The sequence below is a fragment of the Schistocerca nitens genome, chromosome 11 (assembly GCF_023898315.1).
Source record: "Schistocerca nitens isolate TAMUIC-IGC-003100 chromosome 11, iqSchNite1.1, whole genome shotgun sequence".
Lineage (NCBI taxonomy): Eukaryota > Metazoa > Arthropoda > Insecta > Orthoptera > Acrididae > Schistocerca > Schistocerca nitens.
The window spans coordinates 174,618,650-174,639,052 of NC_064624.1; the positions used below are offsets into that span (position 1 = coordinate 174,618,650).

The 20,403-nt window shown below is 43.3% G+C and overlaps 1 protein-coding gene across 12 annotated transcripts in view; it reads right to left on the minus strand.

Moving 5' to 3' along the window:
* The window catches only part of LOC126213448 (THAP domain-containing protein 5-like), a 261,788-nt gene that overhangs the window by 195,009 nt on the left and 46,376 nt on the right, over positions 1 to 20,403 (minus strand). For 4 of the 12 annotated variants that reach the window (XM_049941200.1, XM_049941203.1, XM_049941194.1 and 1 more), the window contains one exon: positions 13,859 to 13,936. The exons of the other annotated variants lie outside the window; for them this stretch is intronic. In XM_049941200.1, the coding sequence (XP_049797157.1) occupies positions 13,859 to 13,936 (78 nt within the window). The remainder of the gene's footprint in view (positions 1 to 13,858; positions 13,937 to 20,403) is intronic. 12 annotated transcript variants of the gene reach the window in all.

The window sequence follows — 20,403 nt, forward strand, 5'->3', positions numbered from 1 at the left end:
GAGATCCGAATGGGGGACTATTTTACCTCCGGAATATTTTACCCAAGAGGACGCCATCATCATTTAATCATACAGTAAAGCTGCATGTCCTCGGGAAAAATTACGGCTGTAGTTTCCCCTTGCTTTCAGCCGTTCGCAGTACCAACACAGCAAGGCCGTTTTGGTTAATGTTACAAGGCCAGATCAGTCAATCATCCAGACTGTTGCCCCTGCAACTACTGAAAAGGCTGCTGCCCCTCTTCAGGAACCACATGTTTGTCTGGCCTCTCAACAGATACCCCTCCGTTGTGGTTGCACCTACGGTACGGCCATCTGTATCGCTGAGGCACGCAAGCCTCCCCACCAACGGCAAGGTCCATGGTTCATGGGGGAAGATTCCACTTTTAAAAAACATTATTCTGACAGTCACAAATAAAAAAGCAATTAACATTAATTTGAGGAAGTTATATTCAAAATTGCTCACTAAAATAAATACAGCAGTCAATACTGCATTGTCAAAAATTAAACAACAGATTTCTATCGCTGGCTCAACTCAGAAGAATGGCAGGTCGTACCCTGTTTGCACTGCTCGAGGTAGAGGGTGGATGTGGGGACTGAACATCTGGCCTCACCTAATTACTGTATGAGTCAGCAGGTGGTAACTCCTTTAGCAGGTCACTTGCAGACACACGGGGAGCAGCAGAGGGGGTCTTTTTCAGTTATCAGCAGCACCCACGTTTTGGCACATTTATGGGAGTAGTGATCACTGTTCAAAAAAAATCCAACGAGCACTCTGCTGTTCTGCCGGAGGGACTCGTCTGGGATGTGGAAGCGTGCCACGCTGCTGCCACTGGAGCGTCGGCGCACGCCACTCGAAAACGCGATGGCGGCGTCTTACGTGTGGCGACCGCAATGTACGAAAGCACAGCACGACAGAATATTTCTTGAAAGTGATAAATAAAACTCCTATGACTACTACAGTACAAATTAACACTTATAACATTGGGTTAATTGTGTATTTCAGCATGTCTCTCATTTATTTATTTATTTGCTGTTACTGCCTTTTTAATGTGACAGTAACCTGTTGTTTGTTTTTCCACTCATGTTGGAGGCTGTGTGAAGGTAAGCCGGCTGAAGTTGCGAGATTTAGTACACGGGTTTTTAAATTTGTAGAGTTTAATCTTGATAGGTCCAGCATCAGTCCAATAGCAGTCTGCAGCAGCATGGTAGTTAAAGCTTTGGGCTCGCGTCAGCATACATCAGTGATGCAACTGAACCGTTGTTCTCTTGTGGTAGACGGATTATGATGCACTCTCAGCAAACTCTGCCACCAGACTGCCACAACAGCAGTGAAGAAAACAGAAAATCAAAACAATAAGGATGTATCGCATTATATGTAGCATTTGATAAAAAAATCCGAAGCTAAAAAAAAACATGCAAGCCTGCTGTTAGATTCTACATCTACGCACCTGTTATACAAGCCACCATATAATCCGTGGTGGAGCATACCTTGTACCTCTGCAAGTTGCTGCCTTTGCTGTTCCACTCACAAATGGAGTGAGGGAGAAATGACTTTCTGTTCAAGCACTGATTCCTCTTATCACACCTTTACAGTCCCAACACACGGTGTACGTTAGTGGCATTAGGATTGTTTGGCAGCGTGTCGCGGATGCCGGTTGTGTAAACTTAATGGACAGTGATTTCAAAACGATTATCTTCTTCCCTCACAGGACTCCCATTTCAGTTCACAGACCTTTTCCGTAACTCCTGTGTCGACGGGATCTACACAGCAGCTAGTGTGCTAAACTCACTTGCGAACAGATCCTACAAGTGTTCCCTACACTGTCTCCTGTATAGTTGAGGCAAACTTCCCATAATTCTCCCAATAAATCGAGGTCAACCATTTGTCTCCCCTAATAACAGACCTTACACGCTTGTTCCATTTCGTGTCGCTTTGCAACATTATGCCTAGATTTTTAATCGATGTGACCGTGTCGAGCAGCACATCACTGACACGGTATTTGAACATTATAGGATTGTTTTGTCCGAGTTATCCCATATCCTCACACCGTTCCTTAACGATGATACTGTCCTGAACACTATGCCTTTATCGCAGACTGCTGCTCACCCTATCCATTGGACAGTTTGTGTGTATAGAGACCGAGACTAGTGCAAAGGGTTAGCTTATTGATAAAATGACATAATTACACTTATTACAGGTTTGAGTGTGATCTCACAAATTAGAATTTCTGTGGTTGCCGGACGAAACATCAGACTTCAATATTAAATACAGGCCGCCGGTCTGAAAGGACACATACTACAATTCGAGACCACTGATAAAATGTTAGTTAAGTGCAATAAAGCTACGTCAATGATGATGTCTGACTGCTGTGAAATATTAATATAAAAATACAAACTTGTCACGATAGACACAGGTAGTCGGGTTACTATCATTTTAAATAAAACACGTTTATGGTTACTTACTGTATCATAAAAAAAAATGTACACCGTCTGCTGGATTGTGGTAATACCTTCCTTTGCAAACCTTAAGAGAAGAAAAATAATTATTGATGTTTTTGTCTTTTTTCTTTAGTTTTAGAAACAAAAATTACCTGAAATACTATACCCTACACGTCTCATATATATATAAATTAATTTTTGCCTCTACTATGTATATTTATTGCATACAGATTTTTTAATGATCTATTAGTCCTTTTAGACTTCACAGTGGATACCATCAAGTTGTCTTTGTCTCCAATGAGCACACACCATCCAGGACAATTTACTGGTTTCTATTACTTAAAATGTCTTAGAACCACTTACATGTCAGAACCTACACCAAATGGTAAGTCTCTGTAACTCTGTAGTGGGGCATTGTGTCAAATGCTTTCTGTACCACTAAAAAGTTTCAAGACTGGACCATTTAAAAGAAAAAGAAAAAAAGAAGAGAGAGAGAGAGAGAGAGAGAGAGAGAGAGAGAGAGAGAGAGAGAGAGAGAGAGATGACGGTGTTCGACATAGCCTCCTCATTCGGGGGAAAAAACACAGAATATTCACATAATTGTCTGAAACTTGTCCCTTTTTGCTATGTTGTTCAACTTGTGCATCACATTGGCACCAATGTCAGTAATGTTGTCGAAACACTGATGCTTTGTGCGAATTTCTGCACTTTGTCATTTTGTGGTAGGTTCATATTGGTAACACCGAGTCTCATATGCAGAAAAGAAATGCCTGCATTTTGCATTTCAATGAAGTTGTGGCAATCATCTATGTATTGTCATTATTATACACTCCTGGAAATTGAAATAAGAACACCGTGAATTCATTTTCACACTTTATTGACACATTCCTGGGGTCAGATACATCACATGATCACACTGACAGAACCACAGGCACATAGACACAGGCAACAGAGCATGCACAATGTCGGCACTAGTACAGTGTATATCCACCTTTCGCAGCAATGCAGGCTGGTATTCTCCCACGGAGACGATCGTAGAGATGCTGGATGTAGTCCTGTGGAACAGCTTGCCATGCCATTTCCACCTGGCGCCTCAGTTGGACCAGCGTTCGTGCTGGACGTGCAGACCGCGTGAGACGACGCTTCATCCAGTCCCAAACATGCTCAATGGGGGACAGATCCGGAGATCTTGCTGGCCAGGGTAGTTGACTTACACCTTCTAGAGCACGTTGGGTGGCACGGGATACATGCGGACGTGCATTGTCCTGTTGGAACAGCAAGTTCCCTTGCCGGTCTAGGAATGGTAGAAGGATGGGTTCGATGACGGTTTGGATGTACCGTGCACTATTCAGTGTCCCCTCGACGATCACCAGTGGTGTACGGCCAGTGTAGGAGATCGCTCCCCAGACCATGATGCAGGGTGTTGGCCCTGTGTGCCTCGGTCGTATGCAGTCCTGATTGTGGCGCTCACCTGCACGGTGCCAAACACGCATACGACCATCATTGGCACCAAGGCAGAAGCGACTCTCATCGCTGAACACGACACGTCTCCATTCGTCCCTCCATTCACGCCTGTCGCGACACCACTGGAGGCGGGCTGCACAATGTTGGGGCGTGAGCGGAAGACGGCCTAACGGTGTGCGGGACCGTAGTCCATCTTCATGGAGACGGTTGCGAATGGTCCTCGCCGATACCCCAGGAGCAACAGTGTCCCTAATTTGCTGGGAAGTGGCGGTGCGGTCCCCTACGGCACTGCGTAGGATCCTACGGTCTTGGCGTGCATCCGTGCATCGCTGCGGTCCGGTCCCAGGTCGACGGGCACGTGCACCTTCCGCCGACCACTGGCGACAACATCGATGTACTGTGGAGACCTCACGCCCCACGTGTTGAGCAATTCGGCGGTACGTCCACCCGGCCTCCCGCATGCCCACTATACGCCCTCGCTCAAAGTCCGTCAACTGCACATACGGTTCACGTCCACGCTGTCGCGGCATGCTACCAGTGTTAAAGACTGCGATGGAGCTCCGTATGCCACGGCAAACTGGCTGACACTGACGGCGGCGGTGCACAAATGCTGCGCAGCTAGCGCCATTCGACGGCCAACACCGAGGTTCCTGGTGTGTCCGCTGTGCCGTGCGTGTGATCATTGCTTGTACAGCCCTCTCGCAGTGTCCGGAGCAAGTATGGTGGGTCTGACACACCGGTGTCAATGTGTTCTTTTTTCCATTTCCAGGAGTGTATTTAAAAACAAAGATGATGTGACTTACCATACGAAAGCGCGCGCGCACACACACACACACACACACACACACACACACACACATGGGATATGTGTGTGTGTGTGCGCAAGTGTATACCTGTCCTTTTTTCCCCCTAAGGTAAGTCTTTCCGCTCCCGGGATTGGAATGACTCCTTACCCTCTCCCTTAAAACCCACATCCTTTCGTCTTTCCCTCTCCTTCCCTCTTTCCTGACGAAGCAACCATTGGTTGCGAAAGCTAGAATTTTGTGTGTATGTATGTGTTTGTTTGTGTTTCTATCGACCTACCAGTGCTTTCGTATGGTAAGTCACATCATCTTTGTTTTTAAATATATTTCTCCCGCGTGGAATGTTTCCCTATTATATTCATGTCGTCATTATTATTTAGAAGTCAAGCTTTCTGGGGCAACGGCCTTGCCACAGTGGATACACCGGTTCGCGTCAGATCACCGAAGTTAAGCGCCGTCGGGTGTGCTGGCACTCGGATGGGTGACCATCGGTGCCGCCATGCACTGTTGTGATTTTTCGGGGTGCACTCAGCCTCGTGATGCCAATTGAGGAGCTACTCGACCGGCTAGCAGTGGCTCCGGTCACAGAAAACCATCGTAACGACCGGGAGAGCGGTGTGCTGACCACACGCCCCTCCTCTCCGCATCCTCAGCTTAGGATGACACGGCGGTCGGATGTTCCCGATGTGCCACTTGTGGCCTGAAGACGGAGTGCTAAGCTTACTGGACAAACTCTGCACACACTTCTCCATTCACGTCTCCAACACTCGATTTAGAGATGTTTGGGATGCCACAATGTTGACACACTATTGCTGCACATCCATTACTTACTACTGCTTGCTCACAACTGACTGGTCGAATGCTCGTACCGAGCGAGTTGGCACAGTGGTTAGCGCACTAGATTCACATTCGGAAGGGCAACAGTTCGAACCAGCGTCGGGCCATCCTGAGTTAGGTTTTCTGTGATTTTCCTGAATTGCTCCAGGCAAATGCTGGGATGGTTCCTTTGAAAGGGCACACCCACTTTCCTTCTCCATCCTCGACACAATCCGAGCTGGTGCTGCACCTCTAATGACGACGGGACATTAAACACTTACCTCATCCTCGAATGCTTGTCTGTTGTCAACATATGCCACTGTATTTATACTGCACTTTTGCCATTTGTATACAAGCAACAAAATAAGTCTTGGAAGTTTTCGGATGGACAGTGTAGGAATGTGGACTCTGCCTGTTGCCCTTCATCCACGGTTTCAGAATGTTCGGAGGGGTGGGGGGGGGGGGGACAAGCTGAATTTTGCGTGAGAGATACTTGCTAAATTAGTGTTCTTTCTAAACCAGTGTTGCTTTTTTGGACAAAAACTTTTATGTCCTGAATAAATTTATTATATTTGAACTTATAAAATGCTCCAGAATTCTGCATTAAGGACACTAGTCTAATTTAATGGGCTTGTTCTTTCACCTTATGTGTATACAGAAGTCAGTGGCACTTTTTTTCCAGTCGCTCTGTTAAACCTCTTACAGATGTGGCAGCTTATTTGTTTTCAACTCTAAGTTGCTTTTAAGTGTCAGGTATGCCAGTTTCCACGTGGGGGTTAGTGCAGTGGTCGAACAATGATCTGTCTTTATGACCCTCTTGTGTGAAAGGTTTCATAAACACGAAATTTAAAAGTTCAGCTTCCCTTTTGCTGTCTTATATTGCCACACCAGGCAGGTGTATGAGTGACCAAATAGAAGCCTTTGACCTGCTTAGCAATTTTACATGGATTAGAATTTTCTGATCTCAGCAAGATCTTTAGCTAACGTGACAGTGGAAGTTGTGTGTTTCATGCACCGATCTTTTTGTAGATGAACAAATTTCTGCTAACTTTTTAGGCATGTCTGAATTTCCTGCATTCTTCTTCGAATCTGAGAGTGCAACACCTGTTTTCTGAATTTTGTTATTAAACCACAGCAGATCTTTGCCAGCCTTACTCCATTTAGTGCAAAATTTACAACTATTTAAACTTTGCCCATAATTCCTGTTTGTCCACCATGTCGTCACTAAATGAGTAAACATGAGCACCACAGGACAAGAGTGTGTTAGCGATGTCAGCAATGGAGATGGACTGGAATATACATTTACTGTCTAAGTAGGATGCTAGGAACTGCTTATCTGTAAAGTAAAGTCAGACTGCATGAATGGCTGGGAGACCTCACCAGACTAGAAAGGTTTTCCTTATCTTTCGTGCCCGTAAGCACCTTTCTTCTGTGTCTCTGTTAAGAGTAGCAGATGATTATAGTGTGTGTGTGTGTGTGTGTGTGTGTGTGTGTTGTGTCACAAGGCTTAGGCCTGTCCCATCCCTCATTAAATCGACCAAGACTTATACGAATAATTGTAAGAACATAATAGAGGGAAACATTTTGGCCTCTGTATATGTCTGCTTGTGTCTGTATATGTGTGGATGGATATGTGTGTGTGTGCGAGTGTATACCCGTCCTTTTTTCCCCCTAAGGTAAGTCTTTCCGCTCCCGGGATTGGAATGACTCCTTACGCTCTCCCTTAAAACCCACATCCTTTCGTCTTTCCCTCTCCTTCCCTCTTTCCTGACGAAGCAACCGCTGGTTGCGAAAGCTAGCATTTTGTGTGTATGTTTGTGTTTGTTTGTTTGTGTGTCTATCGACGTGCCAGCGCTTTCGTTTGGTAAGTCACATCATAATTGTAAGAACAGTTATTGTTATTATGTTCTTTAAGTTTGTTTTTGGGTTTTCAGAAATACAGTGGGAAGAAAGTTTATTTATGTCGCAGATAACGTGGAAGACGTGCCAGCGCTTTCGTTTCGTAAGTCACATCATAATTGTAAGAACAGTTATTGTTATTATGTTCTTTAAGTTTGTTTTTGGGTTTTCAGAAATACAGTGGGAAGAAAGTTTATTTATGTCGCAGATAACGTGGAAGACGTGCCAGCGCTTTCGTTTCGTAAGTCACATCATAATTGTAAGAACAGTTATTGTTATTATGTTCTTTAAGTTTGTTTTTGGGTTTTCAGAAATACAGTGGGAAGAAAGTTTATTTATGTCGCAGATAACGTGGAAGACGTCGCCCGACGATCACCACGAAAGTTCGACGTAGCGGCAAGTGGGCAAGGAATAAAACGAACGCTGCAAACTGCCGCGAGCCGTGGAAGAGCCCGGGCCGCGAGGGCGTCGAGCTTCCTACGTCGTCGTCGGACAACGTCAAAGGGAGAGATATTCTGCTTTCTCTTTGTAAACAGATCGATCGAGTCTCGAAAGGTTCGTATGGGACCCGATGCCTGTAATACTTCCACAGTTATTAAAAAGTTGTTAAAAGGCAAAACCAACAGTTCATCATTTATATAGATAAAAAGTAGTAGAGATATAGGAAAGGAAGAGTTGCGGCGTCAGAATGAAAAGCGATACATCGCTCAGCAACGAAGGAGGACGTAAACAGTGGGCGTTATGTGGTGAAAACAAATCAACTGATAAAATAGTAAGTCTGTAATGAAGCATAGAGCCACGTAACACTGCAGTGTGCACGCGCACAGTGTCGAGGCCCGTTCATTTGGGAGGTAATGAAAGAAGGCAGAGGGTGAAACCTGTAGCTTAATGTCCCCATTATAAGTATGAATCACCATCAACAGTTTTGCATGCCCTCACTCTGTGAGGCACTGCAGACAGATTTGGAATTTATCCAGGACATTGGTACAAAGACTGGATATCAGGAACTTTAGCCCATGTCCTTCCCTTGCTAGCCAAATACTGGCAGTGAGAATTTCGTTCTCTTCCAGGATTCGAACGGGCTTACCTCAGAGTCGGACACCACGGCACGACCGCTCGTTAGTGACACTGACGACGGAGGTGGTTCGGAACATACAGTTACTGTCTCGAGTAGGAAGCTAACGACTGCTTACCTGCTATTTCCAGCACAGAAATTCTCCCAGCCTTCTCGACGGATTTATTAACATTAGTAACCGTCAGGGAACGATGCAGGAATTTCCAATCCCTGTCTCCGCACTGACAGTGTCAGGCTAGTTTTTAATTGTGAAGTCTAAAAATATTTCCCTAGAGTATGGGTCGTCACACTAGCTGTTCGGGGCAGTTTCCAGACAAATCGCTGAGAACTGCTTTGCAAGACTGTCTGTACCACTAGAAATAAATCCGCAGACATTCAATCAGTGCCCAGTAGGTTTAAGTTGTCTCCTACTAATACTTCATGGCAAGGGTACTTCCACATTGCTTTCAATGATTTTACAACTGTGTCAGTGGAACTGGCTTGCCGGTGAAAGCATCCAATGATTAATTTGAGTTCACGTAGGCCAGGTAAGCTCGTCCAGATAACTCTTCAGTCGTACTCAGTTCCGATTTCGGTAGACGTAAGACTTTTGTCGGTTGCAATGGCTCCCTTCCCCTCCTGTGATGTCTAACCTATTTTTTTATATATATATTCCTTGCCTCTTTCAATACATCAAAGCCTTCTCCTTCCGGTTTCAACAAGCTCTCAGTTATGAGTATAATTTCAATCAAAGTATTCCTGGAGTGCAGCAAAATTCATGTGCTTTGTTAGGAATGCTATGACAGTTTAGTGTTAAAATCATGACATTCGGACGTGTGTCTGCCTTGCACATGACAAGATCTCACTCCCTGCATATTAAGATTTGAGCATTTATCAGAGGACTTCACGGTAACACCCGAGCCTAGAAAAAGGCGATGTACACTCCACATGTTCCCTGCTACCTGAGTAGCAGCTTCCTGTGTGTAATGCACCCCTGATCTATCCAGGGGAATCCTACTACAACTCTCCACCCCATAACCTATGTCCAGAAATCTGCAACTGAGACTTGTCACAGCATCGATGGGCCCTCTGGTTGAGACGCTCCACTCAGTTCCGAACCAGGGCATCCTATCAACTCTGGGTATTATACTGCAAATTGTAAACTCTGCCTGCAGTCTACAGACGAGGCCAGCAACCTGAGGACGGCTCGAGACGTCTAGCGCCACGAGACACCGGTGCCGACACGAGCCACAACTCTCAGATGACACCACCCTGCACCCTCGATATCAGGTAATTTTTGTTTCTAAAACAAAAGAAACAAAGACAAAAACATCAGTAATTATTTTTCTTCTGTTAAAGTTTGGAAAGGAAGGTATTATCGCAATCTAGCAGACGGTGTACATTTTTTTAGATGATACAGTAAGTCACCAAAAACGTGTTTTATTTAAAATGACAGTAACGCGACTACTTGCTTGTTATGACAAGTTTGTATTTATATATTAATATTTCACAGCAATCGGACAAGATCACTGATGTAGCATTATCGCGCTTAACTAACATTTAACAGTGGTCTCGAATTGTAGTATGTGTCCTTTCAGACCGGCGACCTATACTTAATATCGAAGTCTGATGTTCCGTCCGGCGACCACAGAAATTCTAATTTGAGAGACCACACACTCAAACCTGTAATAAGTGTAATTATGTCAGTTTATCAATAAGCCAACCTTTTGGACTAATGTTGTTCTCTATAGACACACAAATTGTCCAATGGATAGGGTGAGCAGCAATCTGCAATGAAGACACAGTGTTCAGGACAGGGATATGGGATAACTCTGACAAAACAATCCTGTAGCGTTCAAATACAGTGTTACTGATGTGCTGTTCGACAAGATCACATCGATTAAAAATCTAGGCGTAATGTTGCAAAGTGCCATGAAATGGAACAGGCGTGTAAGGTCTGGTATTAGGGCAAACAAATGGTTGACCTCGATTTATTGGGAGAATTATAGGAAGTTTACCTCAACTATACAGCAGACAGTGTAGGGAACTCTTGTAGGATCTGTTCGCAAGTGAGTTTAGGTTCCGCACTAGTTCGAATTAGAGGACACCGCTCACACACTAGCTGCTCTGTAGATCCTGTCGACACACGGGCATTACGGAAATGTTCTGAGAACTGAAATGGGAGTCCCGCGAGGGAAGAAGGTAATCGTTTTGAAATCACTGTGCATTAAGTTTACACAACCGGCATCCGCGACACACTGCCGAATGATCCTAATGCCACTAACGTACACCGTGTGTTGGGACTGTAAAGGCGTGATAAGAGGAATCAGTGCTTGAACAGAAAGTCATTTCTCCCTCACTCCATTTGTGAGTGGAACAGGAAAGGCAGCAACTTGCAGCGGTACAAGGTATGCTCCGCCACGGATTATATGGTGGCTTCTATAACAGGTGCGTAGATGTAGAATCTAACAGCACGCTTGCATGTTTTTTTTTTTAGCTTCGGATTTTTTTATCAAATGCTACATATAATGCGATACATCCTTATTGTTTTGATTTTCTGTTTTCTTCACTGCTGTTGTGGCAGTCTGGTGGCAGAGTTTGCTGACAAGGGAACCTCCCCATCGCACCCCCCTCAGATTTAGCTGTAAGTTGGCAGAGTGGATAGGCCTTGAAAAACTGAACACAGATCAATCGAGAAAACAGGAAGAAGTTGTGTGGAACTATGAAATAATAAGCAAAATATACAATGTGAGTAGTCCATGTGCAAGATAGGTAACATCAAGGATAGTGTGAGATCAGGAGGGCCGTGGCCCCATGGTTAGTGTGAGCAGCTGTGGAACGAGAGGTCTTTGGTTCAAGTCTTCCCTCGAATGAAAAGTTTACTTTTTTTTTATTGTCGCATAGTTATGATCTGTCCGTTCGTTCATTGACGTCTCTGTTCACTGTAATAAGTTTAGTGTCTGTGTTTTGCGACCGCACCGCAAAACCGTGCGATTAGTATACGAAAGGACGTGCCTCTCCAATGGGAACCGAAAACATTTCATCGCAAGGTCATAGGTCAACCGATTCCTCCACACGAAAACACGTCTGATATATTCTATACGATACTGTTGACGGCATGTGCGTCACATGACAGTAATATGTTGTCGACCCACCTAACTTGTACACTTGGTGACTGAGTAAAAAGATTCTTCTACCTTGCCCGATTTAGGTTTTCTTGTGGATGTGATTATCACTCACAAAAAAGTGATCGCATCGGACAGACAGACGGATAGATAATAATTGTCTGAAAACAAAAAATTAAAATTTTCAGTCGAGGGAAGACTTGAACCAATGACCTTTCACTCCACAGCTGCTCACGCTAACCACAAGACCACGGCGCTCCTGGCTGCACATTGCCCTTGAAGTTGCGTATGTTGCACGTGGACTACCCAGTTCGTATATTTTGCTAATTTTTTTCATAGTTCCACACAACTTCTTCCTGTTTTCTCGATTGATCTGTGTTCAGTTTTTCAAGGCCTATCCACTCTGCCAACTTATAACTAAATCTGAGGGGGGTGTGATGGGGAGGTTCCCTTGTGAGAGTGCATCATAATCTGTCTACCACAAGAGAACAACGGTTCAGTTGCATCACTGATGTATGCTGATGCGAGCCCAAAGCTTTAACTACCATGCTACTGCAGACTGCTATTGGACTGATGCTGGACCTATCAAGATGAAACTGTACAAATTTAAAAACCCGTGTACTAAATCTCGCAACTTCAGCCGGCTTACCTTCACACAGCCTCCAACATGAGTGGAAAAACAAACAACAGGCTACTGTCACATTAAAAAGGCAATAACAGCAAATAAATAAATAAATAAATAAATGATACACATGCTGAAATACACAATTAACCCAATGTTAAGAGTGTTAATTTGTACTGTAGTAGTCATAGGAGTTTTATTTATCACTTTCAAGAAATATTCTGTTGTGCTGTGCTTTCGTTCAGTGCGGTCGCCACAGGTAAGACGCCGCCATCGCGTTCTGTAGCACCGCGTACCGACACTCCAGTGGCAGCAGTGTGGCACACTTTAAAGTACTCACAGTGGGGACGCCACAAGAGATGCAGCCGTCATACCACTAAAGTAGACGGAGCTAATCGGGACGGAGCCCCAGGTGATGACATCGTGTCGGCGGGGCTCAGAAGGGGCGTCGTCTGTTGGGGCTTCTGGAGTACGGAGCTGGTCTCACCTCATTCCTGACATTGCTACGGTGACAGTGTTTACTGGAGATGAACTATGGCTACGAAGCTGGACACGAGTGATTATGCCGAGTTATGTTTTACCTCATTTTTCACAATAAATCTTGTAAGTTGTAAGTAATGCCAACTTTCCATTTGGTAGTTTGTACCTGGAACACAACAGTTACACGATTACCAATTTCTTTGTTTCCGGGCACAAGTCTGCAGCATCGGTACACGTACAGATCTTCACGCCACAGTAATGTGGCGAGCCGCTAGAGGAGCCGAAACTCAATTGTGCAGCCCACTGGTAAAGTTCGGCACTGTGTGGCGATTCATTTTTGACAGTAGTAGAAGGACAGTGAGTGTGGCTCCTTTAGCTGTCCGGTAGGACGCAGCACGCATACGTACGAGAAGTTACAGTTTGGTGGAAGGAAGACCGATCCGATAGCCCGTGTTTCACAAATCACTCACCGCATTCCTATTTCCACATCACGCACAAAAGCTCTCGACGTAACTGACGAGGACTGCAAAATTCCGAGACCGATTGTTCTGCAAGTTAACTGACTCAGATAAAAAGCAGCTGTGCTTCATTAGAAAAAAGAGGTTTTGAGGATCGACCACTCCACCGAGCACAGACCCCACCAGCCGGCCGCAGTGCCGACATCGTCCGACAGAGTACACGAGTCGGCCAGCCGACCCACTATCGTTACTCTGTAATACTTCAGTTTGAACCGGTACCCAGCTCCATCAGCAACGATTTTTTCAAACTCCTTTCCGAGCCCATTACTGCCTCGTCCGATTCGACCAAAACCGGTACGTCGTCATTCGAGTCTGGACGACAGGGCAGGGTACGTGCGCAAATGGAGGCCCGGCTACGCGGCTGTTCTCCGCAATGGGCTGGACGCGATACTTCTTTTACTTTTTTAACACCTCGTATACAGTGTACCGTGTGCACGCGTGCGTCGGGAATTACAGTCTGGAAGAAGAAAAAACTGTGCACTGCAGTACTGGCACTTACCTAACATTCCTGAAGATAGCAATACGTATAGAGGAGGGGAAAGTAAAAATATTGGACACTATTACTTTCAAACTGGACTTTATATACTGTGTTTGTACTTTTCACACGACCACTTCTGTCCCTTTCAGCAGAGCCTTACCTGTGTTCTGTGCTCCTCACAGGAGTTCCCTTCGTATTCAGGCTCCTGTTCCACCTTCACATTTATCCTCCCACACACCTGCAAAAGATAACATACATGCATCACCAAATATCAAGTCAAATGAGAGAAGTGATTCTACAACTTAATGTAATTATTAAATGGTAAAATATTTATGAAATGCTGAAAAACAAAAAGATTTAATTGTGAGGGCCTGATGATGGCTCTCGGGGGGGAGGGGGGGGGGGGGGGTAGCAACACAGAATAGGCATACAGTACAGTGGAGCAGAAATGAATGGTATGGATAATGAATTAACTGGCACAATGAAAAATAATCGAGAGAAGAGTAAATAGGAATCTCACACCCAAGGGTTCATACCAACTTAGGTATGTATAGACAGCTCATCCATACCAGAAATTGAGAATTTTAACAGATTTGGCCTGTTGCTGCTACTGATACTGGCACGGTGTCAAAATATGACATAAATAGCTATATATTTTTACTGCAGTGACGCTGAAGCTTCAATGTTTTACATCGCAAAGGGACAGTAACCTTAGCATGTGATACGAATTTCAACATGGTATTTTACCTGTTCCTGAGAAAGAAAGGTTCTTTACTGTCAGATGGACAGACAGACAGACAATAAAATGATCCTATACGGGTTCCGTTTTTATTAGCTGATGTACGGAGCCCTAAAAAGTGTCGAGAAAAGTGAGGAGGGAATATGCAAAAAACTGAGAAGCCCTACAAACTAAAAAGAAACTTAATGATCTACCTTATTAACCACTGCTCCAAACTGTCATTGTCACGTTAAAGGATTGAAATTCCTACGGGTTCTGTGACAAGGTGCAATGTTTACCCCGCTATACTTATGGCACAAAGACAGAGGTTGTTCTCTGATAAATTTGGATCTATTTACATAAGTATTACACTACCAATAGGAGAGAAAAAGCAACTAGCTCATACAACTGAGAACACAGCACCTTCCTTCAGAGTAGCAGCCTGTTCATTATACTTGACTGAACACAAATTGTTAATAACTGCATCACTTTGTATATCTTGATTCGCATCTCTGGATGGCAGGATCTTCGGAAAACAGAGAACTAATGAAATCTCAGCATGGCATAAGAGATGACATTGGCCTGAACAAAATTTTGTCTTTATTGTGCTGCACAATGACATCAAGCCACTTGTGCACCTAATTTGTGAATAGTTTCCTTTATATGACTTTCTTAAACAACCGTGTGTGTGTGTGTGTGTGTGTTCTGGACCAGTATCAAATTCTTTGTTTTGGTCAATCTACCTTTAGTGAAAATATATTCAGTGATGTTAAATGTAGAAGAGAAGACTACTGCATTTCCCACCATTAAGGATGGCCAATGAAATTCAAACGTCATCTCTCAGAGTTTGCTGCCAGCCATACATAATACTTCAATGACTGAAACAATGTTCTTTGTGCTGCTAGCTGCGGTGTTATGCATACTCAGTGCTCTGATTCCAACAAGACTCACGTAATGTCACGTATTTACATCTGAGTTCGACGCCCAGAGTCCCCAAACCCTCTGACACTCATTGAACTTTTGGGGCCTGCACTGTACTTTGTGAAACAGACATACGGTCAGTATTTTCCAGATCTGGTGGATGTTATGGCCAGAAAGATCTAAAAAAAATTGAGTGCCGAGTCCCAAGCCTGTCCCAATTAACTTTTCCAACATCTTCATTTTGATTGATTGCTCCCCCCACAAAAATTGGCATGTTGTTGTTGTGGTCTTGAGTCCCGAGACTGGTTTGATGCAGCTCTCCATGCTACTCTATCCTGTGCAAGCTTCATCTCCCAGTACCCACTGCAACCTACATCCTTCTGAATCTGCTTACTGTATTCATCTCTTTGTCTCCCTCTACGATTTTTACCCTCCACGTTCCCTTCCGATACTAAATTGGTGATCCCTTGATGCCTCAGAACATGTCCTAACAACCGATCCCTTCTTCTAGCCAAGTTGTGCCACAAACTCCTCTTCTCCCCAATTCTATTCAATACCTCCTCATTAGTTATGTGATCTACCCATCTAATCTTCAGCATTCTTCTGTAGCACCACATTTTGAAAGCTTCTATTCTCTTCTTGTCCAAACTATTTATCATCCATGTTTCACTTCCATACATGGCAACTCTCCATACAAATACTTTCAGAAACGACTTCCTGACACATAAATCAACACTCGATGTTAACAAATTTCTCTTCTTCATAAACGCTTTCCTTGCCATTGCCAGTCTACATTTTATATCCTCTCTACTTCGACCATCATCAGTTATTTTGCTCCCCAAATAGCAAAACTCCTTTACTACTTTAAGTGTCTCTTTTTCTAATCTAATTCCCTCAGCATCACCCGACTTAATTCGACTACATTCCATTATCCTCGTTTTGCTTTTGTTGATGTTCATCTTATATCCTCCTTTCAAGACACTGTCCATTCCGTTCAACTGATCTTCCAAGTCCTTTGCTGTCTCTGACAGGATTACAATGTCATCGGCGAACCTCAAAGTTTTTATTTCTTCTCCACGGATTTTAATACCTACTCCAATTTTTTCTTTTGTTTCGTTTACTGCTTGCTCAATATACAGATTGAATAACATCGGGGAGAGGTTACAACCTTGTCTCACTCCCTTCCCAACCACTGCTTCCCTTTCATGTCCCTCGTCTCTTATAACTGCCATCTGGTTTCTGTACAAATTGTAAATAGCCTTTCGCTCCCTGTATTTTACCCCTGCCACCTTTAGAATTTGAAAGAGAGTGTTCCAGTCAACATTGTCAAAAGCTTTCTCTAAGTCTACAAATGCTAGAAATGTAGGTTTGCCTTTCCTTAATCTTTCTTCTAAGATAAGTCGTAAGGTCAGTATTGCCTCACGTGTTCCAACATTTCTACGGAATCCAAACTGATCTTCCCCGAGGTTGGCTTCTACCAGTTTTTCCATTCGTCTGTAAATAATTCGCGTTAGTATTTTGCAGCTGTGACTTATTAAACTGATAGTACGGTAATTTTCACATCTGTCAACACCTGCTTTCTTTGGGATTGGAATTATTATATTCTTCTTGAAGTCTGAGGGTATTTCGCCTGTCTCATACATCTTGCTCACCAGATGGTAGTTTTGTCAGGACTGGCTCTCCCAAGGCCGTCAGTAGTTCTAATGGAATGTTGTCTACTCCCGGAGCCTTGTTTCGACTCAGGTCTTTCAGTGCTCTATCAAACTCTTCACGCAGTATCGTATCTCCCATTTCATCTTCATCTACATCCTCTTCCATTTCCATAATATTGTCCTCAAGTACATCGCCCTTGTATAGACCCTCTATATACTCCTTCCACCTTTCTGCTTTCCCCTCTTTGCTTAGAACTGGCTTTCCATCTGAGCTCTTGATATTAATGCAAGTTGTTCTCTTTTCTCTAAAGGTCTCTTTAATTTTCCTGTAGGCAGTATCTATCTTACCCCTTGTGAGATAAGCCTCTAAATCCTTACATTTGTCCTCTAGCCATCCCTGCTTAGCCATTTTGCACTTCCTGTCGATCTCATTTTTGAGACTTTGTATTCCTTTTTCTTTTTGGCTGCTTCATTTACTGCATTTTTGTATTTTCTCCTTTCATCAATTAAATTCAGTATCTCTTCTGTTACCCAAGGTTTTCTACTAGCCCTCGTCTTTTTACCTACTTGATCCTCTGCTGCCTTCACTACTTCATCCCTCAAAGCTACCCATTCTTCTTCTACTGTATTTCTTTCCCCCATTCTTGTCAATTGTTCCCTTATGCTCTCCCTGAAACTCTGTACAACCTCTGGTTCTTTCAGTTTATCCAGGTCCCATCTCCTTAAATTCCCACCTTTTTGCAATTTCTCCAGTTTTAATCTACAGTTCATAACCAATAGATTGTGGTCAGAGTCCACATCTGCTCCTGGAAATGTCTCACAACTGAAACCTGGTTTCTAAATCTCTGTCTTACCATTATATAATCTATCTGAAACCTTTTAGTATCTCCAGGGTTCTTCCATGTATACAACCTTCTTTCATGATTCTTAAACCAAGTGTTAGCTATGATTAAGTTATGCTCTGTGCAAAATTCTACCAAGCAGCTTCCTCTTTCATTTCTTAGCCCTAACCCATATTCACCTACTATGTTTCCTTCTCTTCCTTTTCCTACTGTTGAATTCTAGTCACCCATGACTATTAAATTTTCGTCTCCCTTCACCATCTGAATAATTTCTTTTATCTCATCATACATTTCATCAATTTCTTCATCATCTGCAGAGCTAGTTGGCATATAAACTTGTACTACTGTAGTAGGTGTGGGCTTCTTGTCTATCTTGGCCACAATAATGCATTCACTATGCTGTTTGTAGTAGCTTACCCGCACTCCTATTTATTTTTATTCATTATTAAACCTACTCCTGCATTACCCCTATTTGATTTGTATTTATAACCCTGTATTCACCTGACCAAAAGTCTTGTTCCTCCTGCCACCGAACTTCACTAATTCCCACTATATCTAACTTTAACCTATGCATTTCTCTTTTTAAAATTTCTAACCTGCCTGCCCGATTAAGGGATCTGACATTCCACGCTCCGATCCGTACAACGCCAGTTTTCTTTCTCCTGATAACGACGTCCTCCTGAGTAGTCCCCACCCGGAGATCCGAATGGGGGACTATTTCACCTCCGGAATATTTTACCCAAGAGGACACCATAATCAATTAATCATACAGTAAAGCTGCATGCCCTCGGGAAAAATTACGGCTGTAGTTTCCCCTTGTTTTCAGCTGTTCGCAGTACCAGCACAGCAAGACCGTTTTGGTTAGTGTTACAAGGCCACATCAGTCAATCATCCAGACTGTTGCCCCTGCAATTACTGAAAAGGCTGCTGCCCCACTTCAGGAACCACACGTTTGTCTGGCCTCTCAACAGATACCCCTCCGTTGTGGTTGCACCTACGGTACGGCCATCTGTATCGTTGAGGCACGCAAGCCTCCCCACCAATGGCAAGGTCCATGGTTCATGGGGGGAAGAAAATTGGCATCTGCACCACAATAGTGATATCATCTTATTTCATTTCGCAATTATATGTGAGACAGTGCTCGGCGACAGCCTGATTTGCTCAGTCACTTTAGTCGAGTGTATTACTAATATTCTTTGCACCACTTATTGATATTTAGCCTTTCATCTCCTAGCTGAATAGTGATCTGTGACTCACAAACCAAAGACCAACACATTTTTGCCACCAGATGTTTTGCCAAGGTGCTGGCACTAGCATTTTTGTTTTTGTGACAGAGTTACAGATATATGAATGAAACAAATTCAGTGACTGAAAATACACAATAGCAATATCAAGGAAAGCCTGTCTCAAAACAAGATAACATGAAACAAATTTAATTATTAGGAAGTCTTCTCTGAAAGTATTTATTTCTAGTGTAGTCTTGTACAGGAATGAAATGTCGATGACAAACAGCACAGGACACAAGAGAGTAGGAGCTTTTGAAATGTGGTGCTACATATGAATGCTGAAGATCAGGTAGGTCAGCAAAGTAACTAATGCTGTAATACTGAATTGAGTCGAGGCGGAGATATCTGTACGGAACAACTTGAACTAAAAGAAGTTTTCACTACAGTTTGAATGAATATATGTTGCAGCAGTTTCGCAACGATGAAGCAAACTGACAACACAGACTAGCATGGAGAGGAGCATCAAACCAGGCTTCACACTGAAGAGCACAACACCACACAAGTTCAAAAGAGAACTGTGAAAATATGTATTAGGCTTTCCTGTTACAAATGACATTGTTATCTCGAATTCAAGGACTAAAAATACGTCTCAGCTGCACGATAAGTAGCGAGACCCACGTAAACACGCTTCTATTCCTACAGTACCTATATAACTTTATCTTTGATAAATATGGATGCACTCGTATAGATATTATGCCAGCTGGTACAGATCGGGAGCAATTTTTCATTTTTCTCCTAAAGCAGCAATTACAAATAGTATGCAACATTGATAGGTAAACAATGAAATTGGTACCAACTGTCAAATATGTAGGGGGTAACAGACACTGTTATCTGGTTTCAATAGAAAACAATTTACAACTACTCTTATAAAAACTGGGTGCTTAAATAGAGCATTAATTCATCAGTTATTAAATATGATGAAATCAATTTCAAAAGAAATATTTTCGGCTTGGGTAAACAAAAGCTAAATTAAGGACCTGCTCATTAATTTCACGAATGTGCATTACAGAGAATGTCACCTTTATATGTGGTACTAATTTACGTGCATTTAATTGTAAGACCAAAGACTACTACTAACCAAAGTCATTCACACACATAGTAAAACCAATAATACTTCACAGAGAAGAGTGAAGACAAAGTGTTCCAAATGTTGCGAACTTAAGGATCAGTACCGGAGAACTGGCAGCCAATCTGTAACACTGTTATTATTGCTAATTTATCGGGGGCTCGTAACATACTAATTTATGTAGGTTACCAATTATTAACAAGACCAGTACACACACAAC